This window comes from Eucalyptus grandis, chromosome 6 (genome assembly GCF_016545825.1).
Source record: "Eucalyptus grandis isolate ANBG69807.140 chromosome 6, ASM1654582v1, whole genome shotgun sequence".
In the NCBI taxonomy this organism is placed as follows: Eukaryota; Viridiplantae; Streptophyta; class Magnoliopsida; order Myrtales; family Myrtaceae; genus Eucalyptus; species Eucalyptus grandis.
The window spans coordinates 9111755-9130463 of NC_052617.1; the positions used below are offsets into that span (position 1 = coordinate 9111755).

Genomic DNA, 18709 nt, shown 5'->3' on the forward strand with positions numbered 1-18709 from the left:
GAACATGTAATCTCAGGCATGCGATAAAAAGAGCTAACTGCCGAGTTAAGTAGGTCATTTATCATCGCGAGGAGAAACAAGAAGAACTCGTCCCATCGCATCCCGCCGTACGTGGGATGTTTAGATGTTCATCAATTGGAATCTAATTACGGATGCCGCCGATACTGAAACTCGTTGCCCGCCGATAAAATATGGTTACCTTATAGATTACCTAATAGAAAAGATATGGGATGAGTTACTTCGGCCTCACTTCACTTCCTCATATTCATTTCATTGAATTGTTGTCGGTCTGTCTGAATGTGGATTATTTGTTTCTTCTCTTTCGATCAGTAATTTCTCGCCACGTTGTATGTTGGGTATCGCCGATAACAGTGGGTTTCAGAGGCCATTGGTTATATATTTTGGGGATTGTGTTAGCAATCTAGGTTGTTCTTCTTTGGAAACCTTGCATAGTCAGCCTTTTTCACGGTTTCACCCAATTGTCATGTGTTGTTAAGATTCTATGAGAATTTGACCATTCTACAACGATGTTAATTATGTTGATAAGGGCCTTTGTATGCAATTGCTGCGATAGCAAAATAATGTCACGATGCACTCCAACATGTTATATCACTCACAAGAAATTCTGATTTCACAGAGAATAAGATACGTTTTATTTTTTTCTTCGAACGTTGAAATTCTATCTGATAGTAACTTTGGCATATCGTGTACACACCAATCTTAGTCCTTATCAATTTATTGCAGGAAGGTGCTCAGATTGGTACGTTTAATTTGGAACTGGTATTATTTGTGTGAGATTGGACAGTTGTTCTGGCTTGAATCTCCTAGTTGTTGGGACAGTCACTTCCTTATTATCTGAGTGGCTCTAAATAGAATCGTGGACGACTTTTCTCATTAACGTTGTCTCATAATCTTTTATTACCTTCAAGCGCCATGGCTGTCTCCATACAAGCTTCTGAACTCGTCTGATTCTTTGATTCTTAATTTTGTTATGGGGTTGATGCTTGCCCCTCAAATGAGTATGATGGGAACACCTAAACTTGTCATCACCTTTCTTGCAGCATTCTCATTCTGTTCAAGATTCATTTCTTGAAATTGCACCGACCTTTACTATCCATTTTTGTCATTCGGACATCAATTTTGGCTCGACTCTACCGAGTCCTACTTATTTTAGCATGATCTCCAATAATAACTCTTTCGCGTGGCAACACTCCCTTTCGTATCTCATAACACTGGCTCAATTGAGTTTGATGCTCTTCTGATCTTCCTTATCACCTTTATTGCTTTTCTTCTTTTCGATATTTATATTCTTCTTCCCATGGATTCTTCTGGACCCTTTGCCTTCTCCACAGTTTCTTGCAAGCTTTTCTAGTTAGATACCTAGAATGCCAAGGGCAAAGGCAAATGCATCATCAGCTACTAAGCCAGTTGAGCCGGAAAAGCCAGTTGAATCCGATGAGAGGGTTGACCTTGAAGAAGAGAATGATCCTGAGGAGGAAATGGATGAAGAGGTTGAGTATGAGGAAGTAGAAGAAGAGGAGGAAGTGGAAGAGATAGAGGAAGAGGCAGAAGAAGAAGAGGTGGAAGTGGAAGAAGAAGAAGTGGAGGAGGAGGAGGAGTTGGAGGAGGAGGATAATAATGATAATGCCAATGCAACTAATGCCCATAAAACGCTCGATGGAAATGATACAATGGTTGTGGATGAGGACGAGAAGAAAAAACATGATGAACTTCTTGCCCTTCCTCCTCATGGTTCTGAAGTGTACATCGGCGGTATACCTCATGATGCTTCAGAGGAGGATCTGAGAACTTTCTGCGAGTCCATTGGAGAAGTTACTGAGGTGAGCCTCACTACTCTGTTTTTCTTTTGAATAAGACGTGAACTCCACAGTTATTTACAACATATCCTTTCTGCGTCCTCTTTGAGGATAATGGAAATTTATACCTTCATCTGTGGCTGTAGGTCCGGATTATGAAAGCCAAAGATTCAGCTGAAAACAAGGATTTGCCTTTGTTACTTTTAGAAATGTGGAATTGGCATCCAAAGCCATTGAGGAGCTGAATGAGTCTGATTTTAAGGTACTAAGACAATATGGCCATGTTATATAGTCCCTATCTTGACAAAAGCAAACAGTAGGCATAAGGCCGAAAACCAAAATGTCTGACGAGAAAATTGAAAGAAATAATTACTGAAATAGTATGGTAAACTCTTCTTTTCATTCCTTTTCGTTGTTATGATTGTGAGAAGTTTGAGGACCACTCAAATACAACTTTGTTCATATGCTACTCAGGGTAAGAAAATAAAATGTTCAACGTCGCAAGCAAAGCATCGATTATTTATTGGTAATGTTCCTAGGAGCTGGGGAGATGAAGATCTGAGGAAAGTTGTCACACAGATTGGACCTGGCGTGACTGGTATAGAGTTGGTGAAGGTTAGTGAGATCTGGAGCATGACATGATAAGCTGTGCTTCCCAAGTTCTGCTTGTACCACCTTTGCTGCATGTGGAATTTTATCCCCCTTCCTATATGAAACTTTACAATCTGGTTTATTTTCCCTTACTTTTTTCCTTGACAGGATTTGAAGAATACTAGCAATAATCGTGGCTTTGCTTTTATTGATTATCACAACCATGCGTGTGCTGAATATTCTAGACAGAAGATGATGAATCCAAAGTTTAAGCTGGACAAAAATGCTCCTACTGTTAGCTGGGCTGATCCTAAAAATTCTGATTCTTCTGCTTCTTCTCAGGTTTGCCGTGATACTAATCTAATCTATCTATATTCTGATAATATCGAGATTGAGGACATTTGATGCATTTTTAATTCTTTTACGTTCTTCTTGTGTATGATTGAGGACATTTGATGCATTTTTAATTCTTTTACGTTCTTCTTGTGTATGATTTCATATCTAATTTATCTCTTAGAGTGTCCTACATGCATCGCCATTATATATCAGCTGGAAAAGAAAGATCCTTGTCCAGATAAATTTGATCTTATTGCCTTAATCTTTTTAAGCTCTGGGACCACCTAGTGACTAGTGAGTCACATTTTGTGTACTTTAGTAGGTATGTACTGGTTGAGCTAGTAAGACCAAATGAAAATTGAAAAGTAGGAAATGAGTTTTGGCAATGAATGAGACTGGATCTGAACAATCAACTGCACACCATCTCGTGGATAGATTTGATTATTGAAGCCTAAGTTGCTTTTGTTTATTATGTGGATTACAGTGCTGAATTGTCTATGAGTTGTGCTTCCCCACTATATGCATATTTCTCCATGTCATTCATATTATTGATTTCATCTTGAAGGGCGAATGCCTTGTAACATATAGGGGGAGAGGGAGAGAATTAAAACTTTGGCTCCAGTTGGTACAAATAGCTCTTCTGACCCTATGGCATCTCATTATTCCCCTGATTATTAGTCTTGATGAGGTGCGTGGTCATGCTGTGCAAATTTTTTGGTCTTATTGGCCACTAAGTATAGATAACAAAGCAAAGAAGCAATTACTGAGTACCTGGGGCTTGCTTATTGGATACTATCTATGGATGACAAAAGGATGAGTTGGAGGCCTTTTGTTTTAAAGTCTAAGGAGGAGAAGAACAGATGATTTGGACACACTATGGTAAAGCATTGGCCCTAGTCTAATTCTTTATAAAAAGCATTAGAGATATTATTTCTTTGGCATTGGGGTTGCAACTAAGCTAGTATTTACCTGCATCTGGTGCTTGATTGTCAAATAGCTATCATCTGAAATGGGACAATGAAAAGTACATCATGTTCCATTCATGCACATCATGTTTCACTCATGCTGGACATTATTGGTTTAGTATCGCTTGCTGAATATTTAATTGAAGTTCAACTATTAAGTTCATCTCTTGCAGGTGAAGGCAGTATATGTGAAGAACCTTCCCAGGAATGTGACACAAGATCAATTAAAGAAGCTATTTGAGCACCATGGAAAGATAACCAAAGTAGTTCTGCCACCAGCAAAAGTTGGGCAAGAGAAAAATAGGATTGGCTTTGTACACTTTGGGGAGAGGTCAAGTGCCATGAAAGCACTGAAGAACACAGAAAAATATGAACTTGATGGTAACTTTTGCTTCCTTGTGCATACCCTTTATGTTTTTCTTGGCTAAATGATTAAGTTCGCACTTGCTTTCATACTTAATTTAGGACAAGTCCTGGAGTGTTCTCTTGCAAAGCCACAAGTAGATCAGAAGTCTGTAGCAGGACCATCTTCTCAGAAGACAGGCCTTCTTCCAAGTTATCCACTCCGTGTTGGTTATGGTCTACCTGGGGGTGCATATGGTTCTCTAGGAGGAGGCTTTGGTGCAGCAGGCTTTGCACAAGTAAGAAAACTTCTAGTTTTGTTGAGATGTTTAATTTAGTTTCTTTGGAGTAGATGATTATTAGCGACCTTTTATATACTATGTTTTCTCAAAGTACTTCCATTATCTTATTGAGATACTTCTGCCGGTCATGATGTGATAGTATTACACGGCTTTAACATTTGAGTGGTGACATTGCTGTTGCTTCAAAATAATTATTACATCTACTGCTGGTTACAAACATACCTATAGCCGGTTAGTTTTACTAATCATTTCTCTGTCATTCTTATATTTCATTCTCAGTTGGATGATTGTGTGGTTTCTCTATTAATTTGGCTCTCTTGTGCTCAAAGTTGGGATGCCTGGCAGTTTGCCAGATTATTATATAGTGTCTTATCATATTAAATTTTGCTTGCTGTTGAGTGATGTCAAAGTACCTCCTGCAAAGCAGCCCACATGTGCAATCTCTCACAAAAGTTCAAGTGCGAGAGAGTCAACCAGCAGTGGCTGAAAGGATATCCATATTATCTTGGAGTTTTGCAATCCTAATTTGCATGTTGTCTATTTTTGCTTTGAAGAACTTTATTTTTGTCCCGAACTTTCACGCCAAGTCCCTGTACTTTTAATATGTCTGATCAAGTGCTTTTACTTTCACAATTTTTTCCATCAAGTCCTCTAAAGCTAAATCTGATCAATTCACTGATGTAATTTTGCAGATAAAATATGTGGATGCCCTTTGTGTAGACAAATTTAGCCAATTTAGACGACGCCAGAGTCTGATGTGGATAACATTCAACTAATGTAGATGCTCACTGTCATGTCCATGTTGGAAAAATTTTATTCACGTTGCACTACGACATCATCTGCCACTACATCCGTCCTACTTGGTGTAGGAGGGACTTGATTAGAAACTTTGTAAAAGTAGGACTTGATTAGACAAATTAAAATACATATACTCGACAAGTGAAAGTACAAGTATGAAAAAGAGAACTTTTCCCTTTTGCTTTATCCATAATCATATGGGCTTGTTTCCTGCTTAATCCACTTATCATGAGTCACAAGCTGTAATTTGTTTCTGTGGGCATTGTGCATATCATTATCTTGAGTGATGCACAATAATATAGGAATCTGTGAATGAGAGGCTTATGCTGTTTTAGAATACTCTCTTGCCTTCTCTGACTGACTATCTGTTTTAATTATTGGAATGTCGCTGATGTTGAAATTCTACTTGTTGCAACACAGCCTATGATATATGGAAGAGGACCAAGCCCTGCTGGTATGGCAATGATGCCAATGTTTTTGCCTGATGGAAGGATTGGATATGTCTTGTAAGCCCATCTACACTTTTCTACTTATTGGAGGTGCTGGCTTCTATATGTTTGTTTCTTTGGCACTGCTTTTCGTTTTTGTGAGACCGATATACATTGCAGCAGATAAGTTGGTACATTGCTTACAGGGTGTTTTTTGAGGAGGGTGGGACTTTAACGCCTGTCTTTTATACACCTCTTCTCTCTATTTTGTTGTGGGGTGGTTATATTTAAAGAAAAATTAAAGGTGGTTGTTTCCAATGAGTAGTGTGAGTCAGCTGCATTAATCCCTTCTGAGTATTGTTTGACATGTTTACTTTGTGGAGAACCCTTTAAACTGGCCGTTCTTATGCTGTGGATAGTCTTAAGTGAATGTGGGTCTCAGATATAATGCATTTCTGTAATCGCTTTCATTTGATCGTTGGAGTTTGAGAAACTTATTTGCTGAAGGTTGGTCCTGCAATCATGATGATATGCATTTGTTGCTGAATGAAAGCTGTGAGATTTCTAGATGTCATAGTCCATGTGAAAAGGAGAAAACATTTACCTTAGTGTAATCTTAAAGTATTTTAGTGAAAGACAGTTTAGACTATAGATGAAGTGTATGCACTTAACTTGAAATTTTAGAGTATGATGGAGAAGTATTCCTAACTTTGAGCCTTTCAAATGATTAAAGCCTTATTTTGTCCATTTGGCCAAAATAGGAAAGTCTTAAATTTCCATGACTTGTTTTCAGAATGCAGCAAATGTTTGGTCAAAGTGTTAAACTCATGCTTGTGTGTCCTTATCATGATTCTCTACATAACTAAGGGGTAAGGGGCGCGTGCATAGTGTCCGTCATGCATAAGTTACATGATGCAACTAAAAGACTAGCTTGTGTTAGCTTTAATTCTTAATGGGCATTTTTGTTGGGTTATATTGCTCCATGAGACCTTTTTCCTTGCTGATTTTGTTTTTGGACATGGAAATATTCAGGCAGCAGCCTGGAGCACAGCCTCTTACTCCACCTTCACATCAAAGAAATAGCAACAGGCCTGTTGGTGGGAGTGGCAACAAGAGTGGTGGCAGTTCAAGCCGGGGAAAACATAATAATGATAGTGGCCAAGGGCGAAGGTACCGCCCTTACTAGCGCTGGAGGGAGTTTTATTAGTGTTAGATACCTTGAAAGTTGTTTGTTTATTAATTTGTATCACCCATTTTCATGTTTCTCTATTTTTCTGGGCGCTTTTTCCTGTGACCCTTCTGTTTTCCTGAAGGTGATCATATCCATTCCTATATATTTACTCTGCTGATCAAGTTGCTGCATTAATATTATGGGTTTTTAGGTACTCCTTGAAATGCGAAAGCTATGATTTTGCGAATGTTTCGAAAATCCAGAAAGTTTTTTTTTTTTTGGGTCTACGTACTATTCTACTATGTATATATGATGGAGGGGCTGTTACTAGCATATCGAGTAAATATCTTTTCCCACGAACCCGTACAGAGTACAAACATCATGACTGCTATTGGGGCATACAAAAAACGGGTGCCGTCTAGAAAAATGCTGATGTGGCCCACGACATAGGTCCCTCCCTCCCTACTCCTTCCCCTTGCAGTTGCCATGGCTGCTTGAGATTGAGTTTGCGACTGTGGCTGCTTGAGCTTGAGCTCGATGGTGCAATGGCCAGTTGAGCTCAGCTCATAGCCATGGGCGGGTTAGGCTTTGAGCTTGCTGAGGCAGCCAGGCTGGCTTTCTACGAGTTCCTCTCAATCAAAATCTCCATGCCAATCGAGATGGCAAGAGAGCACACAGCGGAGGCAAGGGCTGTGAGGACTGCCATGGATGCAAAGTTTGCGAGGTCCTCTCAAGGTTTAAAGGGGAACTAGATGTTCACATGAGAGAAAAAGGGGGTGAAGACAGAAGAATATTTGATTTGGAGTTATTCTGGGAGTGAAGAGTTGATTTGAGTGCGCATAAATCATTTGGTTTGTAAGGCTTTTTGAACTCATTCGGACCAAAGAGTCTGCCGCGATTGCGAAGGTTCGATTCTTGGGATTTGGGGCGGTAAAGGCTGTGAACAAGATGAGTGGCAGTCACGCATGGCGGCGGTCTCTCCATGAGCAACTATCTTCTTCTGTCATTACGTCCATGGCACTCGACCTGGCGATGGCTGCTAAATCCAACATCTCGCAGCCATGGTCGTTGGCGTCCGCGGCTAGGGTTTTGTGGTTTCGGTTCGAAATTTCTGTTTTTCCCCTTATTTATGCACTTTATTATATATATATTATTATTATTATTATTATTTTTGGGTTCCAGCAGTGACTTTGTGTTCTTCCCGGCCGAAGCGATCGGTTCATTAGATAATTTTTCCTCATAAGATGAGTTTGATCTTTTCTGCACATTAATCCTCGTCAAATTTCCGGGCCCTAACTCAGATTTCCGACGGTCTGCATCAGCAATAATAGATAAAAAGTATAAAGAGATTAATTGAAGAACAAATAGCCGTCGCCATTTAGAAGGCACCAAGGACGGTTTTGCGTCTTCTCTATGTATGGAAAATGACGCTGTTAGCTGTAATTTTGCTTACCGTTAGCTGCAAAATGAGACGGCCAGTAATTGATGATCGCATCACATCAATTAAAGTTAGATATATAAAAATGACTCATAAATTCATTTCCTAAATCTATATTTTGTACTCAATCATGAAAAATTATATTTGATGAGCTGATTTGTTTTATGAATAAGTTATATTTAATAAATTGATCATAAAAAAAATTTTGGCCCAATTTTTGAATCATAAATGGATTTAATACGTATGTTAAATGAATTCACAAATAACTCAAACTTAACCCATTTCTATGATTCTCTTGATCTTGCGCTCGTTTACTCTGCGCTTAGTTTGGATATGAATTTTCTTGAATTCGATTAAATATATAAATGTTTTAATAATATGAGTTGAGTGGGGTCAGGTATAAATTGGTATGAGTTACTAATTTGCATCACATGAAAATGGCTTAATTTTTTCAATTAGAGGCACCCGTTTGACTAATCAAAGTTAAAGAAATGCAACAAGCACAAAGGAAAAATTCATCGGACAGCGGTTTTAATCACTCGACCGTCTCTCCTCAGCCAGGAGGGTTCGCACATCATGTCCTCCCATGGAAGATACATTTCAATTTATCATGCTCCATCAACTTTTTCCTCCGCCATCGACAGTGTCCGGGAAAATTCAAGAAGGCTAATGTCTTCCGTATAAATGATTGCCTTGCATCAACGCAGCAGAGAGCCAGCATGTACAAGTAGACACTGACAGCATGCGATGCGTCGCAAAACAAAAAATTCACTAGAGACCAGGTCGGCTAAAGATGACGAGGCAGAGTTTCTCATATTGAACCGCAATCTGTGACTTACCACTTCTTCAGCACATCAAACGTTCTTTTGTAAGTTTACTTTCTCTGGCCAATTATCATGAAGATCTCTAATCTCTGAAGCTTTATATATATTGAAACTATGTCTCGCATCAATACAGCAGAGTGTGAACGCAAAAATTGTGAATAGAAACTCTAAATACAAAGATAAAACATGGGATGCCCACAAAACAAAATTCACTGGAGACAAAGTTGGCTTACATACCCAGGGGATTTTCTCATATTGAACCAGAAAATTACGAATTACCGCTTCCCCTGCAGCATCACATTATACATTCTTTCTCGCTAGAAGGCTCGAGGCATGATTGCTGCAGCTTGCAATCAAACTACTGCACAAACACTACGAACAGCAACCGCAATTGTCAGCGAGGTTGCTGCTGGCTTCTACCACCCGAAAATCGACCACCTCTTCCACGATATGGTTTCTTCCCACGGCCGAAGGATGGACCGCGCTGCTTGAATGGCCCCGGAGCATCAGCTGGACAAGGATTTGCAGGAGGTGGCTGTGCATAGCTGGTCTGATCAACTCGGGTTCCATTGAACTGAAACCCTTGTCCTCCAGCATTGAAAATTGGATGACTACTTTGGCCAAATGCACCAATCCCAACTGTCATTTGGTTGCAGTCATTTTGACCCATGGGATTGGGCCAAGATGCCAAACCAGGCCGTAAAGCATTTGACTGCCCCATCGGTAGGACCATGTTGGGAAGTAATCCCTGGCTCAGATCAAACTGCTGCTGAAATGGCATTTGGTTGGGAAGAGGCATTTGAAATGGAAATTGACTACCACGTGGAGGCCACGGCATTCCATTTGGAATTCCATTAGCAAAAATAGCACCCATTGGTTGTTGCAAGGGCAAGCCGTTCACCCAAGCTTCATGTAGCGGTAGAATGGAGCCACTGTTTGGCTGCATAAGCGGAAATGGTGAATTTGTGCCGATTCCACCCATATTACCTGGTTGAATGGCAGAGGATGTCGTGAAATTACTGTAGTCCAATGATGGTGCTCTAGGTGAGATTTGATGCTGAGTTTGATTTGATACGGGAGGAGCCACTCTCGCCGGCAGTTGCTGTGGCGAAGGTTTACCATTTTTCCAGTTCGATTCCCTACTTCTGACCTTCTTTTTGTTGTTTTTCCTGTTTTCAGCTCTCTGGTCATCCATGTTTGTGCCCCTCTTTGCCATTCTCTGCATTCTCCTGTACTCGGCCTCTTTTTCATCATCTGAAAACTCTGCCTCCTCCGACAACTCTTCGTCATTCTCACCTGAGGCATCATATCCTTTCTTGTACAGATTTTTCTCATTAAGCACATAACTGGCAAATTCTGGAACAGAAGAGATCAAAGTGCCTTGGTGGATGCTGGCAGGGACTTCAGCTTCTGAATTGTATCTTACCATATAGTAAGGGTTTTTGACGGGTCCAAAAATTTCATCCACCAGCCCCAATGGGGTTCTGGTCTCAGTGATCCAAAGGATAGAGCCCTCATTAAGAGGATTGTGCTTCTCCACCCCTTCAACAATAACTTGGGCTCCTAAAATCTGTAAATTATTCCAGTAACATTACTAAACAATCTTGCCCAAAAGAAAAAAAAAACAAACTTTGGCAAAATGATTCTGAATGTAGATTACTTCCAATTATACCAAAATTATGGACTTCTAACAGTAGTTGATCATACATATCATGAGGTGGCTTCAAAGAGTACAAAATGTAAGGAATGGGCCTATACCGATAGAACAACTCCAACTGGCGACATCTGATGATGCGGCTGCAGTGTTGCATTTACAGGAGGAACTGGAGGGAGATCCTGCAATTCCAAAAGACAGAAAATGTCAAAAAACCACTATAGCTATATAATTTGCATCATCACCACCGACAAATTGCTTCCTTATGAAATAAATTTGTACAGACACCTAAGAATAAGCTAGTCATGTGAAAAAAGGTTTGCCTGTCAAGCTTGTGAAGGTCAATGAAGAATCTAAGAAACAGCTATAGTCACATCATATCCAGTAATAATTTGAATTCACGCTGATCAGTCCCTACCACTCGATCTAAACAACCGAAGCTACTGATACCAGATTATGAAGATGGTAACTGCAGATTCACAAACTCGATAAATATCCACATATGAGAACAATAACACAGAACAAATTCAGTACCCCTACATCAATTGGAATGTCAATATGGTCTCTAATAACCACTGCACTAGTTTACTCAACGAAATCTAGCATTCATCATGATTCCAACAAAGTTGCAAAGGTAAGAGGAAAAAAGTCAGCATCAAAAACAAAACAAATATCAGCTATAAGAATCGAAATTTACCTTGACCTCATTTTTTGACCTGATGGGTCCGCCCTTAGCACCAGTGCCAGCAACACCATCATCTTCATCTTCAACATCACTCCAACTAACCATATCCCGTACATCCTGACGATCTTCATCACTGTCTTTATTATCGTCGCCATTCTTCTCCTCACCAGATTCCTCTCCCCCATCAAGTTCCCGTATTTCACCTTCTTCCATTTCACCCGTTTCATCCACCTGTCCTTTTTCCTCCATCCTCTTCCTCTCTTCCTCCCCGTCGCTGTCACCGTCGTCATCACTACTACTGGAGGATGACGACGAAGCTGAACGAGAGCCGTGGGGCTCTAAAATGCTTCCTCTCTCATGATCACCACCAATCACCTGTTCCCCCTTCACAGCATTCACTCTGTCATCACTCTCGAAACCACCAGCAGGCACCAAACTCCTATCAACCCCACCATCATCACTTCCCACTTCAGTCTTCACACAGACACCGTCAGCAACGACCGGAACGCCGGAACCGCAAGCCAAACTGACCCTCCCCATGTTGTCCTCGATCGAACCGCCCAAAGCCCCCACCTTTTCCCACTCCTCCTTCTCAACCTTCACCGCCGCCGCACCCGAAACTCCAGCCGCCGCCTCGCAAGCGCCCGCGTTTAGCTCAGACCCGGGTACCAACATCTCCTCCGCACCTTCCTCAACCTTCGCGGCGTCAAAGTCCCCGGGCAGCAGGGCCACCGAATCCATGGGGACGTCCTCGAACCAGTCCTGGATGGACTCGAAATCGAGGAAAGAGTCGGCGAACGAGAGGTCGCCGATCTTCTGGTCGAGGAGGGCGAGGGGGTTGCCGAGACCCTTCGGGTCGGAAGCGGCCCGATCGGGGTCCTCTTCCCGCCCTTCAAAGGCGGGGCCGGAGACAAAACCGACCATTTCCGACGGAGTGGGGACTAGGGTTTTGCAGGAGGATTGAACCGGAGCAGAATATCATGATGGAAGAAGAAGGAAGGAGGAGGAGGAGGGGGAGGGAGAATGGGTTTTTATTTAAGTACCTGTAGTTTTGGAAAGGCGAAGATGATGGGCCTTCTTCTTTCCCTCCTCCTGCGACCAGCGCACGTCGCTAAAACCCTAGCGCCAGAGAGAGAGAGAGAGAGGGTTTTTAGCGGACCGCTATTTATTTTTATTTTTATTTTATATTTTATTTTATGTTTTTTCTTTTATTTTTCTCCCAAATTTCAATTGACCCCTAAAAGGTGCGCAACACCAGATATTTTCTACAGCAATTCTCTTTTATCGGCAGGAAGGCCCTGTTTGTTTGTGTTTTTCTCTTTTGGTCATGAACATAATTTTTGATTTTTTGTTTCAAAGAACAAAAAAAGAATAGAAATATGGTTGTTTGCATTTTTATTCCAAATCCATGTTTTTATTCTCGGAACAAATTTAATGTAAACAAATAAGAAAAACTTATATTTTGTTCTTAGAATACTTAGAAAAACATTTTTTTTTAAATTTTATTATTCTTTTTCTTTGGCCAGTCGCCGGCCATGGCGAGGCTGATGACTGGCCAAAAGGAAGAAAAATAAAAAAAAAAAAAAGGAAAAAATAAAAATATTTAAAAATTAAAAGAAACAAAAAAATTATACAAGTTTACAATCGTGTTTTTAGTTCTTTTTTCTATTCAGGAATAAATTTACCAAACGCGTTTTTTTATTAAAAATTGTCCCGAATAGAAATAATTTTTATTTTTGTTCTAAACAATTTTGAAAACATTACCAAACGCATCATAATTAATTCATATGAAAAATGTTCCAAAACAAAATATTTGACTCCACCGTCTATGCTCTCAACTTTACATTGCGTGAAGTTGCTTCATATTGATTATTCTTATTTACATAACTATTAATCAATCGGTTTGTTAGTTGTTGATTCTACCTTTTTACATTATTATAGATATAATATTTCCGAATTTTTCAAGTTGAAAATATATTTATATATATTCGATGAAAACAAAAAAAACACGGGTCAGTGCCCATCTTTTTCAATTTTCACATTGTTAAACATTAGGTAACATTTCAAATATGACCAGGTGATTATTTTTGAAATCGCTAATTTTGTAGCCATTACTCGTCCTCTTCCATATGCTTCTCATCAAGGAACCGCCCGTCGCTCTGATCCACCTAACCGCTCGCCATCATCCCGCGTCCGGAGCAGAGTCGAGCTTTAAACCTTGGACACAGCCATAGATGCTCTAAAACCAGGGGACGATGGAGCAGCTGATCAGCGACTCTGACCATGCCAGGGGTTCAGCAGCCGTAAACCGGATCAGAAAAGCAACAGAGAAGGAAAAGATCTAACGCATTGCTGATGTTTTGCGATAATATGCCGAAGAAATCGTTACAATTTACAACCATATAGAAATAGGACCATCCGATCGCTTTTGTAACTGGCTCTGTCTCGTAGTCTGTCTGGGAGTGCGCTCGAGCTAAAGCAAGGATACATGCTGCAGCCCACTTGCTCGTTTCATAAGAAGGCGGAGATGGCCAGATCCATCGAGTGATCCAAGAAGAGAGCACAAAGTGTAAGCCTCCCGTGCGAATTCGCCAGGGAATGGAGCTGAAAAACTTCCCAGTCCCGTGCTAACGAGGCAAATCCGTCTACGGACCACCATGAGAAGATGCGAGCTCGGAGGCTCCCCGGTCCAGCACTCGACACTCCATGCGGATCACTAGTGCCTAGGCATTCTGTGTCGAAGTATCAACAGCGAATCGTTAGACGCAGTGGAGCCGCACACAGGAACACAGATTACAAGGGTTGGTGTCAAAGTTCCTTTTCTTTCTGAAATTGCACTACCTTAACTCGGGTGGGTTTAAAACGAAATTTTCATAGCTAATAACTTGGCAAAACTGCGATAATAATCACTGAACGGTACCACCATCGATTTTGGAACTCTGTAATCTCCAAGAACAGATTTTCTCCGCGTGGAATGGCAACTTCTACAGGTAGAAAAGCAGAATGTCCACCCTACCATTACCAGGTTTGCTTGAAAATCCATCGACATTAATTTGGTACTCAAGTATCCCACTGGAAAAGCCAAATGTTGATCGCAGCTATATCCTGATGAACTGCAAAAGACGAAGGTGCTGTTTTCGAGGGGCGGAGTCTCCATATACAAGAACCCATGAAGTGAATGAATCGAATTCAAACAGAAAGGAACTTGCCGGCCTTGTTTAGTTAGACCAGGGCCTAGAAGATGGAGGTATCTGCTTAATTACAGCTTCTGGAGCCACAAAGGCATGGTACTTCCTTGCCAGTTTCTTGTTCTCGTTGAGCTTCTTCGACATTTCCACATCCATATGATCCAGTTTCTTGCTCTCGTTGAACTTCTTCAAGGTTTCCGCATCAATATAATCACATCAAAGGGCCAAAAATCTCTGGATGTTACAGCAGAAACCAATAGAATCGAGAAATCAAGAAAAGGTGAAGAAGGCTTGTGAATTTGACGATCAACCGGGGCTCAGTATCCGCATAAAGCATTTGATTTAACCTCATAAACAAGCAGAGCAGCTGAGGGAAAAGAAAGGAGCGCGGCAAGCATTAGACCACGTTGGGCTCACACTTCAAGCTTGTTATAACAGCACCACATTGCCTCGTAATAAAGGGAAACTAAGGGCATGTTTGGTAAAGTTTCTATTAAAAAATTGTTTCCAGAAATAGAAATAGAAAAAACTATTTTTCTTCTGAAAAACAATTTTGAACAGAGAACCGCATTTGGTAATTGTACAAAATTTCTGTTTTTAGAATAAAAGAACATAAACGCATTTGCTCGCTTGGTGCAAAAAAGCGCTTGAGAGCTCCGAACATTGAATCTGAAACGCGCCGTGTTTTGGATGCCTCGGCGGGCCTGGTTGGGCCAGGCTCGGCCTGCCGAATCGGGCCTCCTTCCTCCCGGTCCATCGCACGGAGCGGCGATCTGCCCGGAGGGGTGTAATCGAGCTGGGTCGAGCCGCGGCTTGCGTGCTCATGTGCTCGAACTCGATCGAGTGCTGGTTTTTCTACTCCGGCTCGATTTGGTTAGGAAATCGAGATATTCGAACTCAACTCGGGTATGATCAGCTCATAAATGAGACTCGAGCTTGAGTTTTATAGCCTCGAGTATTATGTAATTTTAAAGGGTTCGTGTCTTTTTTTTATGATTATTAAATATTTTGTAAAAAATAATGAAAACTCGATGACATTCTTAAGCCTATCGAGTTTAATGTTAACCAGCTCGAACTTAACTTTACAAAATGCTCGAGTAACCTAAACTTGAGCTTCACTTAAACTTAAATGAGTAGTAACCTAAACTTGAGCTTCACTTAAACTTAAATGAGTAGTTATCAAGTCGAGTCCGAATTATTCACACATAATTTGAATCGGATTGCACTCTATTCCATCGTGTAGAGATAAGAATAGAGTAGGTTTTATCAAACTCCTTGTCCATTTGGAATTTAATAAGTTTATATATATATATATATATATATATCTTTTAGCCCAAAAAGGGGTTTCCGATATTGTGAAACTTACTTTTAAGCCAGGAACTAAAAATGATTAATTATGATAATAATGTAAGAGCTCTGCCTATCAAACTTTGACGAGATTCCAAACGCAACAACGTCCAACTTCGGCGAAATCTTCATCATCTTCTATGAAGATTGCACCACACTTTTGTCTTCCTCTCCCTAGATTCTCCGGCAACATCGTTGAAAGAAGGCTATCTGAGTAATAAAATGATCAGACAGGAGAGCCTGAGCAAGGTCTTCCATTATCTTCAGGGAAGGTTATTGCAGAAAGCATGCAACACAATCTCCGACAGAACAAAACAAAACAAAGAGCATACACCAGAAAACTACATGCGACAACCAAGAGTTCCTTATAGCCATCATCATGATCATCCCCCTGCTGCCAAAAGCTACAAACGACATGAGCAAGCCCTACTTCGATCCGGACGCAACAACATTCAGTACAGTTCACTTTCCTTGTGGGTGTGAATCACACAATCGGAAGTCGGGTATGATACGCAGGTTAGTAGATAACCCTCTTTCATTTGGTTCTCATCAAGGAAAGAGCCGTCACTCTGATCCACTGTACCGCTCACCATCTGCCCAGCGCAAGTAGAGCAAGCTCCAGCCCTGCATGAATAAGGCAGCTCAACCCCAGCGTTTTCAGCGGAGTCGAGAATGTACGTATCATCAGGAGCTTCAAACTCATTTTCTTCGCCGTTGGGTCCGATGAGCTTAATCTTGTACACGGCCATAGATGCTCTAAAACCAGGGGATGACTTCAAGCGGAATGACTTTGAGACGCTATTCACGGATCCAAGTGAAAATGGGTTCTTGATGATGGCGCTGTTGATCCGCTTTGGTGGTGCGACTCTTACCATGCAGGGGGAGGACAGAGACACAGTCGACATCTTTAGCAGCTGTATACAGAGTAATACAGCAGGTTAAGCAAGAGTGCTTTCATAGTCCAATCAGAAAAGCAACATAAGAAAGGAATGATATTTCGCATAATTTGATGTTTTTACAATAATATGCTGAAGCAATTATAAATAACAATGTCGAAATAGGACATTATATCTAAGAGTACGTTCAAGCAAAGCAAGGATACATATTACAGTCACCTTGCTCATCTATAAGAAAAAAGAGACAGCCAGTCCTTTTCATGGAAAAATCAAACGACTAATAGATTTTCTCAACAATCAAACTTATCGATCTCTTATGAAAACAATAAAAAGACGGGGGGAAAACCGAATTTTTGTAAGCAAATAGATTTCACAAGGCAACCATCCATCAAGTGATCCTATAAGAGAGAGTAAAGTGTCCGCCTCGTGTGAATTCATGAGGAAATAGCCGAAAAGCTTCCCAATCCCATGCTAACAAGGCAAATCAATCTACGGAGCAATATGAGAAGACACGAGCTCAGAGGCTCCCCCGGTCCTCACTTGACGCTCCACACAAATTAACTAGCGCCTAGACATCCGATGTCGAATCATCAACAGCAAACCGTCCGATGCAGTAGCGACGGACAGACTCAGATTACACAGGGGTCGGTGCGAAATTTTTCCATAAAACAAAATCACACTACCACAGCTCAAGCAGCAAGGCATAAAAGTTCCAAACGAAATTTCACATAGCTGCCAAAATTGCAAATGATAATCCTATTCCACAGAACAACCACCAGCTACAAATTTTCAAACTCCGTAATCTCAAAAAAAACAAATTTTTTCAACGAGAAATGGCAAATTCGGGAGGCACGGACAACGCATGATTCCTCTCAGCAAAACAAAAGCCAGGAAAGCAAGACGCTCTCCATCCTCTTTTCCATCCGGAAGCCGGGCCGAAGAGAAACTCGAGGTCCCGCGTCCACCGAAAGGAGGGATCTTTCAATCCGTCCAACCGACGCAGAGAAACGCCGTCCCCACCACCGTCGCGATCGACGGCGATAACCACCCACGTGCTCCAAAAGCACCAGGGAAGATCGAAACCAGAGAACACCAAAAAAGGCGGCGGCTAACGCCACCAAGAAGCAGGCGAAGACACGGCGCGCAGCACCGAGACAAGATCAAAGACTTAACAGATGCAGAAACCAAGCGCAGGAGGAGATCAAAAGATAACGATGCACATGCACAACCTCAAAGAGACAGAGACAGAGATAGAGAGAGAGAGAGAGAGAGTACCGAGATGGAGAGAGGAAGAGGTGGAGGAGTGTGGTAGGGTTTCTAGGAGGAGAGAGGAAGGTGGCGTCCGTGTTAGCCCCCCACCCCGGTTTTTATATTCTGCACCTGCGGGACAGACCACCTCCCCCGCGCTCGTTACTGCCACCTCCCCTGTCGTTCTACGTTGTTGGAAAGTGCCGACCTCAAATTCAAATTCAAGGCTTGATCCACGTGTTCTGCGTCTTCCTTATTTCTTTGTACCGCTCTACACGCATTGTGTGTATCACGTGGATATGGATCCACCCTCGATGTGGAACTAGAACGATTGAAATTAGGGGTGTGCATGGTCCGGGCGGGCGGTTCCCGACCTAGAACCGGGAACCGCCCGCTAAGGACCGGTTCGAAAAATTAGAACAGGATCCACCATTTGTTGCATGGATCCACCAGGGACCCAGGACCCATGGGAGTCCAGGTCCGGTTCTGGGTGGATCCATGGAACCGATCTTGACGCGAAAACAATTTTAATTTTCAACATAAAACGACTACGTGACATCAAAGCAAGCAAAAAAAGAAAAACCAAATTTAAGTACGTGGAACAAAAATTCATTTGTTGCAACTATAAATGCAACCAATGAAGGAATGGATGTAGAGGTAGAGAGAGTAGTAAGTGTTT

General features: G+C 41.4%; 2 protein-coding genes and 1 pseudogene across 3 annotated transcripts; 1 reads left to right on the forward strand and 2 right to left on the reverse strand.

The window, feature by feature from the left end:
• The first annotated feature begins 1155 nt into the window (after nucleotides 1-1155).
• Nucleotides 1156-6981, forward strand: LOC120294897 (annotated as a pseudogene). The gene is made up of 8 exons (XR_005552245.1): nucleotides 1156-1841; nucleotides 1964-2079; nucleotides 2292-2432; nucleotides 2577-2750; nucleotides 3883-4090; nucleotides 4175-4350; nucleotides 5572-5657; nucleotides 6612-6981. The product of XR_005552245.1 is annotated as a heterogeneous nuclear ribonucleoprotein Q-like (transcript).
• A 2104-nt stretch (nucleotides 6982-9085) lies between these two features.
• Nucleotides 9086-12482, reverse strand: LOC104433974 (H/ACA ribonucleoprotein complex non-core subunit NAF1). The gene is made up of 3 exons (XM_010046903.3): nucleotides 11364-12482; nucleotides 10771-10848; nucleotides 9086-10582 (listed from the first exon to the last, which is right to left on the reverse strand). Exons 1-3 carry the CDS (start codon nucleotides 12273-12275, stop codon nucleotides 9407-9409), a joined length of 2166 nt encoding a protein of 721 aa, XP_010045205.2. The 5' UTR covers nucleotides 12276-12482; the 3' UTR covers nucleotides 9086-9406.
• Nucleotides 12483-16097: 3615 nt separating this feature from the next.
• LOC104433975 (ferredoxin, root R-B2) lies at nucleotides 16098-18192 on the reverse strand. Its single transcript, XM_039316103.1, has 2 exons — nucleotides 18058-18192; nucleotides 16098-16800 (listed from the first exon to the last, which is right to left on the reverse strand). Exon 2 carries the CDS (start codon nucleotides 16789-16791, stop codon nucleotides 16339-16341), a length of 453 nt encoding a protein of 150 aa, XP_039172037.1. The 5' UTR covers nucleotides 16792-16800; nucleotides 18058-18192; the 3' UTR covers nucleotides 16098-16338.
• Between the last annotated feature and the right edge of the window lie 517 nt (nucleotides 18193-18709).